Here is a 13,234-nt window from a genome sequence, read left to right as displayed (position 1 = left end):
AGGTGACCGTCATCTGGCTGCACAACGGGGACATCATGGAGCCCGACGACTACAATCCCATCTCTGCCATCCCCAATGGCGACTGGACCTACCAGACGCAGGTGTCCCTGCTGGTGGCCCCGGTGGCAGGCGACACCTACACGTACTCGGTGCAGCACATCAGCCTGCAGGAGCCTCTCCCAGAGGACTGGAGTGAGTGGAGAGGCGCAGGACCCCAGCTGGAGGCCGGCGGCCTTGGCCTCCAAGGGAGTGCTACGAGGAGGGCGAAGGCTCTGCAGGGCAAGGCGTGTGAGGAGACGGTCTGCTGCAAGACGCCTTCCCAGGCAGCAAGGCCTCAGGACACAAAGCACCCAGGAAATGCCACTGCCAGACTCCATCTTCCTGTACAAAACTTTATTTGACACAGTCCTGCTGCTGCATCTTGCATAGATGTGCTCCAGAGGAGGGAACAAAGAGCCCCCACAGGCTGCTCATGCTCAGCACCAGGCACAGAGAAAGGATCAACCCCAAACTAGGAGGCAAAGGAGGCCTGCAATGGCTGGCAGCACACGGTGACCACATCCCTTGCCCTGGGGTCTGCAAGCAGTGCAAGCAGAGGGGAGAGGAGCGTGGAGAGTTGCTGTGTTGCCCGCTGGGGCTCAGAGGCAGGGTGAGACCCGTGGGTGCCAGCAGGGCTTGTGCCCCAGCACAGGAGCCGCGTGCAGGGCAGAGCCCAGGGGCTGCAAGGGGCCTGGCCCCTGCTTGCAGCATCCCAGCCCTCCTCCAGCAGCAGGGAGGAGCCTGGGGCAGCCCCTGGCCCCACTGCCCCTCATTCTTGTGGTGCTCCTGAAGGACCAAGGAGAGGTGATGCAGGAATGTATGGAGAAGGACAGGACGTCCCCAGGGCTGGGGACAGGGTTTTGGGCATGCTGTCCCTCAGGCACAGCTGTATTCCCTCTGTCCCCAGCCAGAACCAGGGGCGGATGCTCTCCCCATTGAAGGAGGCTCTTGTGAAAGTGAAGATCTGGACCCCATTGTCAGTGTTGATAAAAGACACCTGCCCCTGGGTACAGTCCAGACAGACCCAGATCCTTGTGGGGACAGGGGACAGGGACAAGGGGGTGGGAGGAGATGTGAGAGACTTGAGCTGCCCGTTATAGTACAGCACAGCCCAGATCCCTTCTTCAGGGATTATGTTGATCCACTTCTTTCTCTCCATAGAAGCCCTGGCCACCCCCACACCCCATCCTGAATACTGTAGCTGCTCTCCCTCCACCTCCACCAACCAGCAGTGCCTCCCCTCTATGAACTCCTCACGGCCTAGCACGCACAACCAACGGTCAAATCTCTCTGGTGTGTCAGGAACCTGCTGCCGTTTACGCTCCCGTCTCACACTGCTGTTGTCCCGAGACACAACAAGCCAGGGATGAGCCGTGTCCGGATCCAGGGTCACCTTCACTGCAGGGACAGAAGGAGCCAGGCCATTAGGGGCAGAGCTCAGCCCTGGGCAGGCTTTCCCCAGCTCGGGGCCAGGAGCTGCCCCACGGGGCAGGAGATGGGGCACCTCTGGGCTCATGAACATGCCCCAGCAAGGGCAGGAGAAGCCCCGTAGAGGGCAACCCAATGCACACCTACCTGTATTGTGAGGCAGCAGGAACTTTCTCCATGCTGGAAGGAGAGAGGAGAGCTGGTCACAGCCCAGGGCTGGTGCCCAGTGGGTGTGGGCAGGGTGAGGGGCCAGCCCTGGGCTGCTCTGTCCCAGCTGCCCACCCTCCCCTGCACATCGCCTTGGTGTTGCCCTTGGGTCTGAACACCGGGAGACTTACCCAGCTCTGCAGCTTGTTTCTCTACAAATGAAAGAGAAAAGGAAAATATAAGTAGAAGACACAGTATTTTTTTTTCTTTTCTATTTGGAGAGCGAGACTTACCCAGCTCTGCAGCTTGTTCATCTACAAACGAAAGAGAAAAGCAATTCATGGATGAATAGAGTCTACTTCTCATCAATGACTGCTACAAACCAAAGACCCCGAATTCCTTCAGTTGTGGGGGGGGGGAAGACCGACTCACTCATCTCGACTGAGATGTCATGCAGGCCAAGCTCTGTGACACTCACCCAGCTCTGCAGCTTGTTCCACTGGAAAAGGAAGACAAAAGCAAGGCATGAGAGAGGGGAGCTGCTCAGCCCATGGCTGCTGCCATGGAAAGAAGCCAAGTTTATGAAGGAAAGGTTATGAAGGGAATCTTACCAATCTTTGCATCTTTTCTCACTGGAAAAGGAAAGCAAACGCAATGCATGTTCAGAGAAGAGTGCTTCAAATTTCTTGGCTAATTCTATGGCTAGACCACAAATTTCTTTGCCCTTGTGAGTGGGCACAGACAGTCTTGCTCTCAGATTGAGAGGGACCAGACTAACAAGGACCGAGGCACAGCTTTTACAAGACTTGTAGCAGTAAGGACAGACACTTGTGCAGCTCTCTGCACCATGCCACCAAAACAAAAAGGGAAGTGAATGGGGACGGGTGGAGGACGTCCCTGTCCCAGAAGCGTCAGTGCAGAGTGGGACAGCCCCGCAGCTCGCTCCCCGTCCCCACCTTGATCCCCGTTCCTTTCAGCCATCCCAGCCGTGTCCCCTTCCCAGGGCAGCCCCAGCCCCAGCACTCCCCACTCCCACCCCAGGCTCCAGCTGCTCCTCCAGCACCCCCGAGCCACCAGCACACAAGCCCCCAGAGCCCACCCAGACCAGGCCCTCCCGCAGGGACACCACTTCCCCAGGGGCTGGGGGCAGGGACTGCAAGGACTCTCCCAGCTCTCAGCTCTGTGCCTCTGAAAAGCAAAGGCGAAGGAACAGGTGGTGAGCAGAGCAGCTTGGTTGCTGGGTGGGAACATGTGCAGGGGGGCTGCGCCTTGCCACCAGCCCCACGCTGCAGCCATGCTCCCTGGCCTCCCACCCAAGAGGATCCGAAGGCCTTTGGCATCCCCAGGAGAACATTCCCTTCCTCCTCCTATGCACCTCCCTGGGCCAGGGCTCAGCCCCGCTCCAGACCCAGGGGGGTCCCTGCAGAACACCTCCCTGCGCTCCAACCCTGTGCTGCCAGCTTACCTTGCTTTCGAAAGAGATAAACACCGAGGCCAATGGACACAGCCAAAAACACCAGGACCAGGACCAGAACCACTATCAAGGGCTGGGCGTTTATGAAAAAGGGAGCTGAAAAAAGGCAAAAGGAAAAGGGCTGTATTTACATGGCTGGGGTTAGAAGAGCAAGACCCAAACTTCTCCTGGGTCAGGACAAGTGCAGGGGCCAGGAACACCTCACCCTGGCTGTGCCATTTGTACCTGCAATGTTCAGGGATGATTCCCGTTCCTCCTGGAGGCGGCTTTTCCTGACCACGCAGGACAAGGGCCCCTCCACGCTCCCGGTCATGATGACGGCGCCTTCGATTTCAAAGAGCCCCTCCTGGTCCTGGGAATGTGTCTGGGAGACCGAGGGCAGGTGCTGCCGCGAGCATCCCTCCACAGCAGCTGCGGCAGCGGGTACCAGCCGGCCGATCGACACAGCACCCGGACGCCTCCGGCCTCGTAGCCTCCCAGGGAGAGGTGGGGGTCAGTGCCTGTGGCTGGGGAAAGAGCACGTGGCTGGGGCTGCGCTTCGGGAGGGATTCATTTCAAGGCAAAGACCCCATCAGCTCCCATGCCAGACACAGCCCAGGACAGCCATGGTCACAGGGGCTCAGGGACCGGGCACTCCACGGAGCCACTCTCACCCCTAACCCGCACCTATTGTTGGCACAGCTGAAGGACCTGCTCAGCAACCTGTGCCCATTGTCCACACAACACCATGGGGATGGAGTTCAAATAGGGTCCCTGAGACTGAATTAAATCATTGCATTCAAGCAGCTCTCTCTCAATAAAAAGCCTGCAAGGGCACAGGTGTACTTCTTGGTGGACAAGTGCTCACTGACAGAGGAGAAGCCTCATCACACTCTACTGTTTGCAAGGCCACGTAGATGGCCATGAATATGGGACCGGGTCCTGGGTGGGACACACAGACCCGGGGACACCTGCACCATCCCTTGAATGCCTCAACCCAGCCACTAACCTGCCACCTCCAGCTCCACAATGGCTTCGTCATAAACATGAGCATCTCTCACAGTGCAGACGTACTGGCCATCATCAGAGGGTCTCAGCCCCGTGATTCGCAAGTGCAGGCTTCCAGCAGAGAGACCATCCCTGGCCAACTCTGTCCTCCCGGCATATGCCCCCATCTGCTCCCCGTACAGGTCCTCTCCATTGCGGTAGTGGTGCACTGTCTTAGAGAACTTGGCCCGGATCCACCTGACCTCCAAGGTGCGAGCATCGTGTTGAGGGGACAAGTGGCAGGGCAGCACGACATCCTGCCCCACGGTGGCAGTGACAGAGTGGCCTGGTCCCACCACTGTGAGCTGGGCTGGGCAATGGAGAAGGGCACAGAGAGGTGGTGAGATTTTGCCATTGTAAATTTAGGGGCTGTGAGTGACAAAGGGCGTGAGTTGGTGTGTGAGTTGGTGCGTGCTGCGTCCCCCGTGTCTCATGGGAAACCACCCGGGAAACAGGAGAGGGAGAGGGAGGACGTGCAGGAGAAGGAGGTGTGCTGGGAGTGGGAGCCCTCTCTGCAGCATTCGGGCAGGAGAAGAAGATGCCAAAAATGGCAGTCAAGGCAGCGCCCATATTGTGTGAAAGAACCAAAGGGAAAGTGAAACCCAGCAGGGACCGAGCTATGGGCTCTGGTCCCCCTACCCTGGAGCTTCTCCCCTGCCCTATGGCAGCACATCTGCATGCACAGGGGCGAGAGCCCCCAGCATCCCTGCAGGATCCTACCTGAGCCCAGCTGGAGAAGGTGCAGAGTGATGAGGGAAGTCAGGAAGCCGCTGGCATGGCCGGTGAGGCTGGGGCGGCCGCAACCCCAGGGGAGCCCCATCTGTGCTGCAGCGGGAGCAGGATCTGGGGGTAGAAGAGTAAGGTACTGAGGGGCTGCAGGCCTGGGCACAGGGAGCCACGGCCAGCAGCGCCTTGGGCAGGGCACCGAGCCTGCGCTTATCATGGGCTGGGGGACACAGAAGGCAGCCCCAGGTGTTCTTCTCCAAGGCAGTCTCACCAAAATAGTCGCCCCTCACAGCACCCGTCATAGCTGCAGGAACTAGAAGGCTACACGTGACTTCACCGACCTGTGCTCAGCTCTTGCCTGCAGTAAACATCTGGGAGGAGCCCTGACCCTTGGGGGATGGGTGCAAGATGCTGCAGGGCAGAGCGACATCGGAGGCTGCAGGGAAAGAGGCACAGCTGGCTGCCGAGCATCTCAGTGCCACCCTTTTCCCAGGGTGGTGGGGACAAAGAGCCAGCCCCACTCCCGGCTCTGTCCATCCCAGTGGAGGCAGAAATGGGCAGACCTTTTGCCCTCTGGCAAGCAAAGCCCTTCTGCAGCACTGTGGAGACTTTGGTGTGGAAATGGCTTCCAAGGACCAGAGGGACAGCTTCTGCATGCAGCTAGGATGATGACATGGATGAACTGTTCTTTAAGGAACTATGTGATGCCTCAGAATCTGCTGCCCTAATCCTTATCAGGGTGAATTCATATGGCTAAAGCTCAGTTTGAGTTGAAGCTTGACAGAACTTTTGGGGGAAATAAAACTGAGTTTTATAAAATATCTAAACAGCAAAAGTAGAAATGGAGAAAACAGTGGTCCTTTACTTGATGGGGATGGTCTCCTCACAAACAGGGACATGTTTAATGCTTTTTTTGCCTTTGTCTTCAACACTGACAATGGGCTCTGTGACCCCAGTTACCCTGAGCTGGAGGACCGTGAGAGCAGGAATGACAAACTCCCAGCAAATCCTGAATTAGCATGCAATTTGCTCCTACAGGTGGAGACTATAGGGCCTGATGGGATTCATCCCAGAGTACTAAGAAAACTGGCTGATGTCATCATGAAATCCTGTCCTGGTTTCAATTAGGATAGAGTTAATTTTCCTCCTTGTAGCTGGTAGAATGCTATGTTTTGGCTTAGGATGAGAAGAGTGCTGATAACATGCTGATGTTTCAATTGTTGCAGAGCAGTGCTTACACCAAGCCAAGGAATTCTCAGCTTCTTGCTCTGTCCTGCCAGCGGGCAGGCTGGGTGACCTATAAATGTCCCCAGTGCAGTATAGCCTTGCAAAGAATTCAGTCTACTTAGCCCACCTCAGGACTCACCGGGGACAACCCCCTTATCCCTGCTCTGACTGTGGGGACGCCTTCTCTGAAAGCTCGGTGTTCAACCAACATTGGAAAAAGCACTTGGTAGGGAAACCCCATCAGTGCCCTGACTGCGGGATGGGCTTCACTGTACCCTCAGCCCTCCTCCTCCACCAGAAAAGCCATGTGGAGCCTAACTTTTACTGTTCTTCCCAAACAACCCTCTGAAGATTACATCTGTGAATTGAGGAGGACCAGTCATGCAGCTGGTGGTCATGGCATAGCTTCTCGTAGCGCTTAGGGAACGTGTTGGTCAGTCAGTCCCTGGCCCTGGGATGGCTTTGGGGATGGTGGGAGCCCAGTGGGATGTAGGATAATTGGCTGAGAGGATGGTAGGACAGCAGTGGGTGGAGGGTTTTGAGGTTTGGGATTGGTGAGAGCCCAGTGGAATGGAGGATGATGGGGTTTTGGAGATGCTGAGACCCCACTGGGGTGAAGGTGGATGGGGTTTGTGGTGGTGGATCCCCACTGGAGTGGAGGACAATGGGGTTTTGGGATGATGGGACCCTGCTGGGATTAAAGAGGATGGGGTGTGAGGATGGTGGGATCTCAATGGGATGAAGGATGATGGGATTTTAGGATGGTGAGACGCCACGTGCATGAAGATGGGTGGTTGGGTGTGGAGACCACTCAGCTTGGCATTGAGAACCAGCTGGAGGAGAGCATCTGTGTCTCCTCATTGTGTAGCTGGGTTCAAAACCTATTCTTAGCTTCCCACCTTCATATAGTTAAACCTTCGAAGAGGCCAAGGGAGTCCTGCAGCCACGGAGGCTCCCTCTCACTGAGGTTTGGTCTGTTTGGATCACCTGCTTCTGTTGGATGCAGTGTCTTCCGAACGCATTTCCTTCCCCTGTTTCTGCACTGTGTCTACTCCTGATTTTAATGCTGCGATGTTTAAAACACACCACAATGAATTTGGCTCGAGAATGTCAGCTTGTTTCCCTGCTTGCTTTTAAACAAGGTGCAAAAAGTGGCACTGGTTTTCTGGGAGTGCAGGATTGTTATTGATTGCTGAGGGTTGGTGAAGCTGGGGTGGACCCATGGCTCCTGCAAGCCCATTTCTGGCTGAACCCTGCCCTGAGCAGTGGAAAATAAAACAGCCACGGGAACACCTTGGGTGGTGGAAGGGAAATATGGGACATGGAGGTGGCTTGAAAGGAGCTGATGGACAGCTTTAAGGTTGACGCCATGTGCTGCCTCTTCTTGGAGGACTTCAAAAAGCTGGTGATGCCCCCCCTGCAGGCAGAACCTCAACCGAGCCTGTGTGATGGGAGGATGGAAGCTCTTGGGGATCCCCTTGTCCCAGCTGGGTCATTACCCTGTCTAGCCCAGGGCAGGACAATGACCCAGATGGGAAAAGGGGGTGCCAGGCAACAGATGGAGAACCAAGGGGCAGTTGGTGCTTTGGTTCCTCCCGGCTATGACTCCCAGGACCAACACCAAGGAGAGGTCTGCTGCAAGACGCCTTCCCAGGCAGCAAGGCCTCAGGACACAAAGCACCCAGGAAATGCCACTGCCAGACTCCATCTTCCTGTACAAAACTTTATTTGACACAGTCCTGTTGCTGCTGGGCCTTGATGTGCTCCAGAGGAGGGAACAAAGAGCCTCCACAGGCTGCTCATGCTCAGCACCAGGCACAGAGCAAGGATCAACCCCGAACTAGGAGGCAAATGTGGCCTGCACTGGCCAGCAGAACACAGTGACCACATCCCTTGTCCTGGGGTCTGCAAGCAGTGCAAGCAGAGGGGAGAGGAGCGTGGAGAGCGGCTGCAGCCCCTGTGCTGCCCGCTGGGGTCAGAGGCAGGGTGAGACCCGTGGGTACCATCAGGGCTTGTGCCCCAGCACAGGAGCCGCGTGTAGGGCAGAGCCCAGGGGCTGCAAGGGGCCTGGTTCCTGCTTGCAGTATCCCAGCCCTCCTCCAGCAGCAGGGAGGAATGGAGGGAACCCCTGCCCCTCATTCCTGTGCTGCTCCTGCAGTATGAAGGAGAGGTGATGCAGGAGTGTCTGGAGAAGAGCAGGAGGTCCCAAGGCCTCGGGATGGGGTCGGTAGTGTGCTATCTCTCAGGCACAGCTGAATTCCACGTGTCCACAACAGGAACCAGGGGTGGAGGCTCTCCCCATTGAAGGAGGCTGCTTTGAAAGTGAAGATCTGGACCCCATTGTCAGCGTTGATAAAAGACACCTGCCCCTGGGTACAGTCCAGGCAGACCCAAATCCTTGTGGGAACATGGGACAGGGACAAGGGAGTGGGAGGCCATGTGAGAGACTTGAGCTGCCCCTCATAGTACTGCAGAGCCCAGATCCCTTCTTCAGGGATTATGTTGATCCACTTCTTTCTCTCCACAGAAGCCCTGGCCACCCCCACAGCCCACCGTGAATACTTTAGCCGCTCTACCTCCAGCTCCACCAACCAGCAGTGCCTCCCCTCTCTGAACTCCTCACGGCCCAGCAGGCAGCACTGACAGTCAAATCTCTCTGGTGTGTCAGGCACCTGCTGCCGTTCACTTCCGCATCTCACACTGCTGTTGTCCTGAGACACCACAAGCCAGGGATGAGCCGTGTGTGGATCCAGGGTCACCTTCACTGCAGGGACAGAAGGAGCCAGGCCATCAGGGGCAGAGCTCAGCCCTGGGCAGGCTTTCCCCAGCTCGGGACCAGGAGCTGCCCCACGGGGCAGGAGATGGGGCACCTCTTGGCTCCTGAACATGCCCCACCAAGGGCAGGAGAAGCACTTCAGAGGGCTACCCAATGCACACCTACCTCTATTATGAGGCAGCAGACACCGTCTCCATGCTGGAAGGAGAGGGGAGAGCTGGTCACAGCCCATGGCTGGTGCCCAGTGAGTGTGGGCAGGGTGCGGGGCCAGCCCTGGGCTGCTCTGTCCCAGCTGCCCACCCTCCCCTCACATTGCCTTGGCATAGCCATGTGTCGAAGCACCAGGACACTCACCCAGCTCTGCAGCTTGTTTCTCTGAAAAGGAAAGTGAAAGTAATGCATGATCAGAGGGAGAGTTGTTCAGCCCATATTAGACCCTGAACACATCCCATGACAGGGATAATACAGCCTTGTTCCAAGGTGGGACCCAAAACATAGTGGTCCAGCTATGAACAATGCTCTTAGTGCATCTGGAAACACAGACACTTGTGCAGATTATATCTCAGTGGTACCGTAGACATTACCAAAATGAAAAAAAGATTGTTGGAGGATATTCCGTTCCTGTCCCAGAAGTGTCAGTGCAGAGCGGGGCAGCCCCGCAGCTCGCTCCCCGTCCCCACCTTGATCCCCGTTTCTTTCAGCCATCCTGGCCGTGCCCCATGCCCAGGGCAGCCCCAGCCCCAGCACTCCCCACTCCCACCCCAGGTTCCAGCTGCTCCTCCAGCACCCCCGAACCACCAGCACACAAGCCCTCAGAGCCCACCCAGACCAGGACCAGACCCTCCCACAGGGACAACACCAGTTCCCAGGGGCTGGGGGCAGGGACTGCAAGGACTCTCCCAGCTCTCGGCTCTGTGCCGCTGAAAAGCAAAGGCGGAGGAACAGGTGGTGAGCAGAGCAGCTTGGTTGCTGGATGGGAACATGTGCAGGGGGGCTGTGCCTTGCCACCAGCCCCACGCTGCAGCCATGCTCCCTGGCCTCCCACTCAAGACGATCCTAAGGCCTTTGGCATCCCCAGGAGAACATTCCCTTCCTCCTCCTACGCACCTCCCTGGGCCAGGGCTCAGCCCCGCTCCAGACCCAAGGGGGTCCCTGCAGAACACCTCCCTCTGCTCCATCCCTGCGCTGCCAGCTTACCTTGCTTTCGAAAGAGATAAACACTGAGGCCAATGGACACAGCCAAAAGCACGAGGACCAGAGCCAGAGCCACCATCCAGGGCTGGGTGTTGTGGAAGAAGGGAACTGAGAAAAGGCACCAGGAAAAGGGCTGTGTTTACATGTCCATGGATGGAAGAGCAAGACCCAGACTTCTCCTGGGTCAGGACAAGTGCAGGGGCCAGGAACACCTCACCCTGGCTGTGCCATTTGTACCTGCGATGTGCAGGGATGATTCCTTTTCCTCCTCGAGGTGGCTGTTCCTGACCATGCAGGACAAGGGCCCCTCCACGCTCCCGGTCACGATGACGGCGCCTTCGATTTCAAAGAGCCCCTCCTGGTCCTGGGAATGTGTCTGGGAGACCGAGGGCAGGTGCTGCCCGCGAGCATCCCTCCACAGCAGCTGCGGCTGCGGGTACCAGCCGACCGATCGACACAGCACCCGGACGCCTCCGGCCTCGTAGCCCCCCAGGGAGAGGTGGGGGTCAGTGCCTGTGGCTGGGGTAAGAGCGCGTGTTTGGGGCTTGACTTGGGGAGGAATTCAGTTCCAAGGCAAAGACCCCATCTGCTCCCATGCCAGACACAGCACAGACAAGCCATGTCCCCAGGGGCTCAGGGACTGGACGCTTCAAGGAGCCACTCTCACCCCTAACCCGCACCTATTGTTGGCACAGCTGAAGGACCTGCTCAGAAACCTGTGCCCACTGCCCACACAACACCATGGGGATGGAGTTCAAATAGGGTCCCTGAGACTGAATTAAATCATTGCATTCATGCAGCTCTCTCTCAATAAAAAGCCTGCAAGGGCACAGGTGTACTTCTTGGTGGACAAGTGCTCTCTGACAGAGGAGAAGGCTCATCACACTCTACAGTTCGAAAGGGCACGTAGCTGGCCATGAGGATGGGACCAGGTCCTGGGTGGGACACACAAACCCAGGGACACCTGCACCACCACTTGGATGTATCACCCCAGCCACTAACCTGACACCTCCAGATCCACAATGGTTTCAGCATAAGCATCAGCATCTCCCACAGTGCAGACGTACTGGCCATCATCAGAGGGTCTCAGCCCCATGATTCGCAAGTCCAGATTTCCAACAGAGAGACCATCTCTGGCCAGCTCTGTCCTCCCGGCATATGCCTCCATCTGCTCCCCGTACAGGTCCTCTCCATTGCGGTAGTGGTGCACTGTCTCAGGTAACCTGTGCCGAATCCACCTGATTTCCAAGGTGCGAGCATCGCGTTGAGGGGACAAGTGGCAGGGCAGCACGACATCTTGCCCCATGGTGGCAGTGAGAGGGTGTCCTGGTCCCACCACTCTGAGCTGGGCTGGGCAATGGAGAAGGGCACAGAGAGGCGGTGAGATTTTGCCATTGTAAATTTAGGGGCAATGAGTGTCAAAGGGGGAGCTGTGCGTGTGTTGGTGTGTGCTGCGTCCCTTGTGTATCGTGGGAAAACACCAGGGAAAGAGGAGAAACACAGGGAGGACATATAGGAAAAGGAGGTGTGCGGGGAGTGGGAGCCCTCTCTGCAGCATTTAGGTGGGTGAAGGAGACACAGAAAGGGCAGGCAAGGCAGCAGCCATATTGCGTGAAAGAACCAAAGTGAAAGTGAAACCCAACATGGGCGAGCTGTGGGCTCCAGACCCCCCTTCCCAAAGCCGCTCTCCTGTCCCACAGCAGCATGTGTGCCTTCACAGGGGCCCCCAGCAGCCCCGCAGGATCTTACCTGAGCCCAGCTGTAGGAGGAGCAGAGTGATGAGGGAAGTCAGGAGGCCCCTGGCATAGCCGGTGAGGCTGGGGTGGCTGCAGCCCCAGGGGGGCCCCATCTGAGAGAGAGGTCCCCCGGGGGGCAGGGGGCCCCCCAGGGGTTTTTCTCCAAGCCAAGGTAGATGTCCCTCATGGCACCCAGCAGAGCTGCAGAAAGTACAAGGCTACACCCAACTTTCCCAACCTTTGCCCAGTTCCTGGCTGCAATAACCCTCCTGGAACAGCTCTGCCCCTAGGGCAATGTCTGGGGAGCTCTGCAGGGCTGGCACCACCATCCCATTGCAGCTGGGTGCCCAGCCCACTGCCTTTAGCAAGCACGAGGTTCTTGACCCCAGTGGGGGCCTCTCCAGACCTCCAGGGAAAGCCACTGGGTAAGGTCGTTCATCTCCATGCATGCAAGAAGGAATCAAACTGTGAGCAATGGGAAAATGTGGAGAGATGGCAGTGAAGAGCTGAGCAGGATCGGAGGCTGCAGGGAACGGGGCACAGCTGGGTGCCGAGCCCAGAGCTGCCACCCTTTGCCCAGGGTGCTGAAAGCAAAATGCCTGTGCCTCTCCCGGCTCCAGTAAAGCAGCTGTGGCAGAAGGTTTGCTCAGATGGGCAGGGACCTTCTTCAAGAGCTTAGGTGGATAAGGAAAGTTACAGTTTGCTGGAAGGGAAGTCAGTCAACATGGAAAGACTGCAGAGGTACTGTTTGCCTTTGTAGGGTGGAAATTCATATGGCTCCTCCATGGGCTGCAGTGTGGAGATCTGCACCACCTGTACTCCCGCTCCATCCACTAACTGCCCCAGTCCCTAACGTCCCGTTTGATAGCCTTCAGGCTTCTCTCCTCAATGTCATCACTGCCAGCCTGGACTATCAAAGGAGGATAGCAGTCCTGAGGCGTGGAGTCGACTTCCTCACCCTAGGCATCCTCCTGGCTACACTTTCTACCTCTTCCTCAGCTCCCATTCCCTCAAGCTCCAGGGCCTCAAACCTGTTGTGGAAGGGCACCTGGGAAGGTGGGGCCTTTTGGGGAGGGCATCGCCTGTGATGTCGAGCAGGGACCTGTCTCCATTCTTCCTCAACTCCTAGGTCCCCTCCCTCTGTCCAACAGCGACAGGGGTGGGGATCCACCCCCATTTGGGGTGTCTCACCCTGGTACCTCTCCTTCAGGCCCCGCAGGGAGTTGCCCCACCACTCTATCTCCCGCTCACACTCCCTGATAGCCCTCAACCTCTCCACCTCCTCCTTGAGTTCTGCCACCAGGTGGACCAGGTCATCCACCTGCTCGCACCTCACACACACACAGTCTCTCTGCCTCCTACAGATGGCAGCAAGAGGCTCAGATGCTCCCTGCACGCAGAGACCTGAACTGGTGCATTTTTGAGCGGGCAGTCAGTCTGGGTGTGCACAGACTTGCTAGA

The 13,234-nt window shown here is 57.3% G+C and overlaps 3 protein-coding genes across 4 annotated transcripts in view; all 3 read right to left on the bottom strand.

Moving 5' to 3' along the window:
* The window catches only part of LOC119718672 (butyrophilin subfamily 1 member A1-like), a 51,164-nt gene extending 46,059 nt beyond the window's left edge, over window positions 1–5,105 (bottom strand). For both annotated transcript variants that reach the window (XR_011803872.1, XM_072024869.1), the window contains exon 1: window positions 4,835–5,105. The gene's annotated coding sequence lies outside the window, so the exon portion shown is untranslated. The remainder of the gene's footprint in view (window positions 1–4,834) is intronic.
* A 799-nt stretch (window positions 5,106–5,904) lies between these two features.
* On the bottom strand, window positions 5,905–9,544 carry LOC139998913 (butyrophilin subfamily 1 member A1-like). The gene is made up of 2 exons (XM_072024946.1): window positions 9,009–9,544; window positions 5,905–8,831 (listed from the first exon to the last, which is right to left on the bottom strand). The coding sequence occupies exons 1-2, from the start codon at window positions 9,073–9,075 to the stop codon at window positions 8,203–8,205; spliced, it is 696 nt and encodes a 231-aa protein (XP_071881047.1). The 5' UTR covers window positions 9,076–9,544; the 3' UTR covers window positions 5,905–8,202.
* On the bottom strand, window positions 9,151–11,343 carry LOC119718668 (butyrophilin subfamily 3 member A2-like). The gene is made up of 4 exons (XM_072024746.1): window positions 11,040–11,343; window positions 10,275–10,550; window positions 10,041–10,145; window positions 9,151–9,218 (listed from the first exon to the last, which is right to left on the bottom strand). Exons 1-4 carry the CDS (start codon window positions 11,341–11,343, stop codon window positions 9,151–9,153), a joined length of 753 nt encoding a protein of 250 aa, XP_071880847.1.
* Window positions 11,344–13,234: the final 1,891 nt, after the last annotated feature.

Source organism: Anas platyrhynchos, chromosome 17 (assembly GCF_047663525.1).
Source record: "Anas platyrhynchos isolate ZD024472 breed Pekin duck chromosome 17, IASCAAS_PekinDuck_T2T, whole genome shotgun sequence".
NCBI classification, from domain to species: Eukaryota; Metazoa; Chordata; class Aves; order Anseriformes; family Anatidae; genus Anas; species Anas platyrhynchos.
The sequence above is the reverse complement of the archived record's forward strand: the minus strand, read 5'-3'. Positions and strand labels throughout refer to the sequence as shown.